The sequence below is a fragment of the Vitis vinifera genome, chromosome 16 (assembly GCF_030704535.1).
Source record: "Vitis vinifera cultivar Pinot Noir 40024 chromosome 16, ASM3070453v1".
NCBI lineage: Eukaryota > Viridiplantae > Streptophyta > Magnoliopsida > Vitales > Vitaceae > Vitis > Vitis vinifera.
Window position 1 is genome coordinate 15170010 of NC_081820.1, and position 5350 is coordinate 15175359.

General features: G+C 38.8%; 1 protein-coding gene across 1 annotated transcript; it reads left to right on the plus strand.

The window, feature by feature from the left end:
- Window positions 1-624: 624 nt before the first annotated feature.
- LOC100853461 (receptor-like protein EIX2) lies at window positions 625-3954 on the plus strand. The gene is made up of 3 exons (XM_010647719.1): window positions 625-1309; window positions 2254-3273; window positions 3470-3954. Exons 1-3 carry the CDS (start codon window positions 625-627, stop codon window positions 3952-3954), a joined length of 2190 nt encoding a protein of 729 aa, XP_010646021.1.
- The last annotated feature ends 1396 nt before the right edge of the window (window positions 3955-5350 follow it).

The window sequence follows — 5350 nt, forward strand, 5'->3', positions numbered from 1 at the left end:
GAGAGGCTTAAACCATTGCAAGTTGCATCAGTGAGAGAATTAAAGTGAAATCTAATTGAAGGAGTCTCTGTACAGCACCGATTAGAGATTTGAGTATTTGTTGAATCTCTAACGCAAGGAAATGAACCATCTGACCGGAGCTATGTCTTTTGCATGAGGAACCACCCCAGTGAACCTAATTCTCCAAGGAATGTTTTTCTTCCTAAATTATTCCAAACTTCTGTTATGTTAGTTAGTTTAAGTCTAAACCTTTACCAATCAAAGTTTGTGTTTTTACTTCTTAAGCTAACCATGAAATGAAACAAGGCCAATTCACTTGGAATTGGTATCATTGATTGCTTGTTAATCATTCCCAGTGAACGACCCTAGAGCCACTATACTATAGTAGCTTTTTCTTTGCTACCCTAGTGTATGGTGTTATAGGTAATAAATTTTGTTGATTACTCCCTCAATCAAGGAGCACCAGCTGGACACGAATCAACTGAGACACCAATTGGGCATGAATCACTAGACATCTCAGGAAATCTTCTGTCAGTAGAACTTCCGAATTGTTGGATGTATTGGAGAGAATTAACGAGGTTAAAATTGGGAAATAATAATCTGACGGGACATATACCTAGATCCATGGGTTCTCTAATTTGGCTCGGTTCATTGCACTTGCGCAACAACCATCTCTCCGAGAAATTTCCACTTCCATTGAAAAATTGCTCTAGTCTAGTGGTTCTAGACCTTGGTGAGAATGAATTCACTGGGACCATACCTGCATGGATGCGGAACTTCGATGGAAAGTTCATTGAAACATTACCAGGGGATGGTGAGATTAGATATACACCGGGTCTAATGGTTCTTGTCCTTCATTCGAATAAGTTCAAAGGAAGTATTCCTCTTGAACTCTGCCACCTTGATTCCCTTCAAATCCTGGACTTGGGAAACAACAATCTCTCTGCAACCATTCCCAGATGCTTTGGTAATTTCAGCAGCATGATCAAACAATCAAATTCAAGTTCCCCCTTTCCTTTTCATAATGCACGTCATTTTGATTCGGAATCAACCGACACAGCAACGCTGGTTATGAAAGGAGTAGAGTACGAGTACGACAACACTCTTGGCCTCCTAGTTGGCATAGACCTCTCAAGCAATAAGTTCTCTGGTGAGATCTCAGAAGAACTCACAGGTCTCCATGGATTGATATTCTTGAACCTGTCTAATAACCATCTCCAAGGGAAGATTCCTGTGAAGATTGGGGCCTTGACATCATTGGAATCTCTTGATCTCTCCATGAATAGACTTTCTGGTGTTATTCCTCAAGGTATGGCAAAAATATCATTTTTGAGCCATTTAAATTTGTCATACAACTTCTCTGGAAAAATTCCATCAGGCACCCAGATCTAAGGCTTTAGTCCCCTCAGTTTTATTGGCAACCCGAAGCTTTGTGGAGCTCCATTGACTGATGGTTGTGGTGAAGATGGTAAGCCAAAGGGTCCAGTTCCAGACGATGATGATGAAGAGGACAATGATTGCTTGTCAAAGAAGGAAATTAATCATAATGCCAGATTAAAGGATTAACAATGGCAAAGACTGAAAGTTTCTTTGAGACCGGCTATGAGTAACGATTGATAAAGGCACATTGACAGAAAGAAAAATAAATCAGTTAATTCAGAATATGAAAGTTTTGATCCATGAAATACACATTAAGGTCAGGCTTATGGCAGATTTCTTTATTCCTGGTATCACTATAAGTATATAGCCTAAGCCCTTGCTTCCTACAACGCACCATTGGAAGATTTCGTTGTCGATTCATCTGTTGCAGAAATAGTTCTATGGAGAGGAAAAGTATTGGAGATGTGGTGGTTCTGTGGCTACAAGCAATGAATACGCTCCATTCTTTGTCAGTTCTAATCTTGTCTGACTGTGGGCTCGATAGCATCAATCCTCTCCCAGTTGTGAATTTTTCGTCTCTCACTGTCCTTCACCTCTCAGATAATCAATTTGTTTCTCCAACATTTGACTGGTTTTCTAGCCTTGGATCACTTGCTTCACTTGATCTAAGTTCCAATAACTTCCATGGACCAATTCCTACAACTCTTTGCAACTTAACTGCTCTAAGATCCCTTCATCTTTTCAATAACAGCTTCACTTCTACTATACCTGGTTGCTTGAGTCACCTAACTAGCCTTGAAAGTATCGACTTTTTATAAAACAATTTTAATGGAATCCTTCCGGTTTCCATCAGAAACCTTACTTCACTTGTAGCTGTAGACCTGTCAAACAATGCCCTTGAAGGGGAAATCCCAAGATCATTGGGAGAACATTGCAATCTACAAAGGCTAGATTTGTCATCTAATAAACTTGTCAAAGGTTTAGAGTTTCTAGACCTTGGAGCAGATGAAGTTTCAGGTCATTTTTCGAAATGCTTATCGGTTCTTTCTGATGGGAATAGTTCATCTTCTGGACCAACATCTGTATCTGTAAGAGGCTTGTCATCCTTGAGTTACTTAGATATGTCCGGGAATTCTCTGAAGAGTATAGTGTCTGGAAAGCACTTCGCTAATTTGACAAGGTTGAAATATTTACATGCTTCTTCAAACTCGTTTACATTGCAAGTAGGTTCTGACTGGAATCCTCCATTCCAACTAGAAATTTTGAAAATGGGATATTGGCAGTTGGGGCCTTTATTTCCTGCATGGCTGCAAACGCAAAAGGATCAGATGGATCTAGACATATCCAGAGTGTCAATCAAAGATGACATCCTATCTTGGTTCTGGAGTCTCAATCTTGACTACATAAACCTAGCGGACAACCGGATCTATGGCACTGTTCCAAGCTTACCAACTGCATATCAGATCTGTCTTTGTTCAAACAAATTCACTAGCCCACTGCCCCGTATCTCTTCCAAGACATTTTCATTAAATCTTTCCCATAACTCCTTTAATGGATCCCTTTCACCCATCTTGTGTCAACAGAACAATGAAGAGAACATTTTGTGGTCTTTAGACCTCTCCGGAAACATTCTATCTGGAGAACTTCCTGACTGTTGGGCGTCCTGGACACTACTTATGGTGTTGAGATCACAGAATAATATTCTGACTGGACATCTACCGAGCTCGATGGGTTCCCTACTTCAGCTAAGATCATTGCACTTGCACAACAACAGTCTCTCTGGTACTTTACCGCCTTCCATGCAAGGTTGCAAAAGTTTATCATTTGTAGACCTCAGTGAGAATGAATTCTCTGGAAGCATACCGCTGTGGGTGGGGAAGAATCTGTCTTATGGTTCTTGCCCTACGATCAAATAAATTTACTGGGAGTATTCCTATGGAATCCTGTCACCTTGAGTCCCTTCAAGTCTTAGACCTTGCAAACAACAGCCTCTCAGGGAGCATTCCAAAATGCTTTGGTAATTTCAGTATCATGGCCAGAAAAGTGCAACCAAGGGGGCGATTTCTTTCTTACAATAATTCTATTATAGGGTTCACAGACACAACATCACTGGTCGTAAAGAGTTCAGAATATGAGTACGGTGGTTCTCTCCCCCTTCTAACTGGATTAATAGACCTCTCATGCAACAACTTATCAAGTGAGATACCAGAAGAACTGACTGGTCTTCAAGGTTTGATGTTCTTGAACCTGTCTGTAAATCATCTTGAAGGACAAGTTCCTATGGAGATCGGCGCCATGACATCCTTGGAGTCTATTGATCTCTCCAGGAACAAACTTTCGGGTGTTATTCCACAAAGCGTTGCAGGTATATCATTCTTGATCCATTTAAATGCGTCGCACAATAACTTCTCAGACAGAATTCCATCAGGCACTCAAATCCAAGGCTTTAATGCGAGCTGTTTTATTGGTAATCTTGAGCTCTGTGGGCCGCCTCTCAGAGAAACTTGTATTGGAGATGATCTCCCAGAGGTTCCAATACCAGGGTCTGCTGATGAAGAGAACGATGATGATTGAATCGAAATGAAGTGGTTCTATATGAGCATGCCACTGGGGTTTGTAGTTGGTTTTTGGGCTATTTTGGGTCCATTGGCAATCAAAAAGGCATGGAGGGATGCCGATTTCCTGTTATTGGATAGCATGAAATGCAAACTGTATGGCTGTTGTTAGCATGGAGAGCAGTATTTGTGTTTCTTGAATGCAAATTTAAGGATCTCTTTGGCTATAGACTCATCACACACGGCTAACCATTCATTGATTTTTCATGTGTGCTCCTTTTGGTTGCCGAGAAAAGCTAGTCTGATGGGACAAAAGAGTGTTGGGAAAGTGCGTTCTTCACGGTGACTTCAAGGAAAGTCCTGATCAACCCTTAGGGCCAATCCAAAGTTTTACCACTGAGAGAAGAGCAGGAGGATCTATCATCTTGCTCTTGGATTTATTGACCTATGTAAAAGAGGGAGATGACTATGTGTTGGAAATTTGATTATGAAACACAAGGCACTTTTTCATGGTTTCTTTAATATATATAAGCCTACAAGGCATTTTTTAATATTTAAATTCCCATAGAGAATATTATTCCTAAAAACGATTATGAGAAATATAATATTTTCCATTGAGTTAATTCATGTCTACAAGGGAAAATAAAAATAAAAATGTAAACATGCATTTTAATAATGCTTTAGACATTGATGGGTCCAACTCAAGTGCTCTGTTTTCATCTCTTCCTTTTCCTTAATTTTTTCAACAACCAACCAAAGGTGAAAGAAATAGAATAAAATTCAATATCAAAATAACATAACAAATAGACTCAAAGTGGTCTTTTAGTTCCCACAATTTTCTCATCAAACGGGAATAACAAAAACCACAAACAAGATAAATGTAGTAGCCTTCTTTTTTTCCTTTGTTTACTTTTCTTTTTTCTTTTTTTCGTTCTTTTTTTTTCTTTTTGGTTGCCCTCAATTTTCTCAAAAAGACAGAAACCTAATGTAGGTTCATTATGTCCATAGAAGTAAATTCCATGCATTCCCCACTCTACTAAGCTGCTCCACTTAATTTAACACCTTTTTTCAATCTCAAGTAACAAAAAAAACCTAAAGGCAAATTTTCTTTTGTTAAATAGAAAAAAGAGTGATCCAAGAATAAGTTTTCAAAAACAATAATAAAAAATAGATAGGCATTGTAAATAGTGTCAATCTTGTTGACACTATCCTTGTTGGTAGCCTTACTCTTATTCTAATAGTGTCTCAACTTTCAACAATTCTAATATTCACTTTCTTTCTTACTCTTGTCATGCTAGACATTCCTAGGATTTCTTGATTTTGACATGTCATTTCTCAATTTAGATATGTCCTGTCCATTACCTTTTTTCTTATTTCTACCTCTGCTCTCCATGTTTAATATTGATCTTGAGTTG

Excerpts from the sequence above, each read along its gene's own strand:
- LOC100853461 (XM_010647719.1), top strand. The coding sequence starts at position 625 with ATGGGTTCTCTAATTTGGCTCGGTTCATTGCACTTGCGCAACAACCAT. Across the intron at positions 1,310-2,253 it reads TTCTGGTGTTATTCCTCAAG|CTGTAGACCTGTCAAACAAT; the intron begins GTATGGCAAAAA and ends CTTCACTTGTAG. Across the intron at positions 3,274-3,469 it reads GGGGAAGAATCTGTCTTATG|GGTTCACAGACACAACATCA; the intron begins GTTCTTGCCCTA and ends ATTCTATTATAG.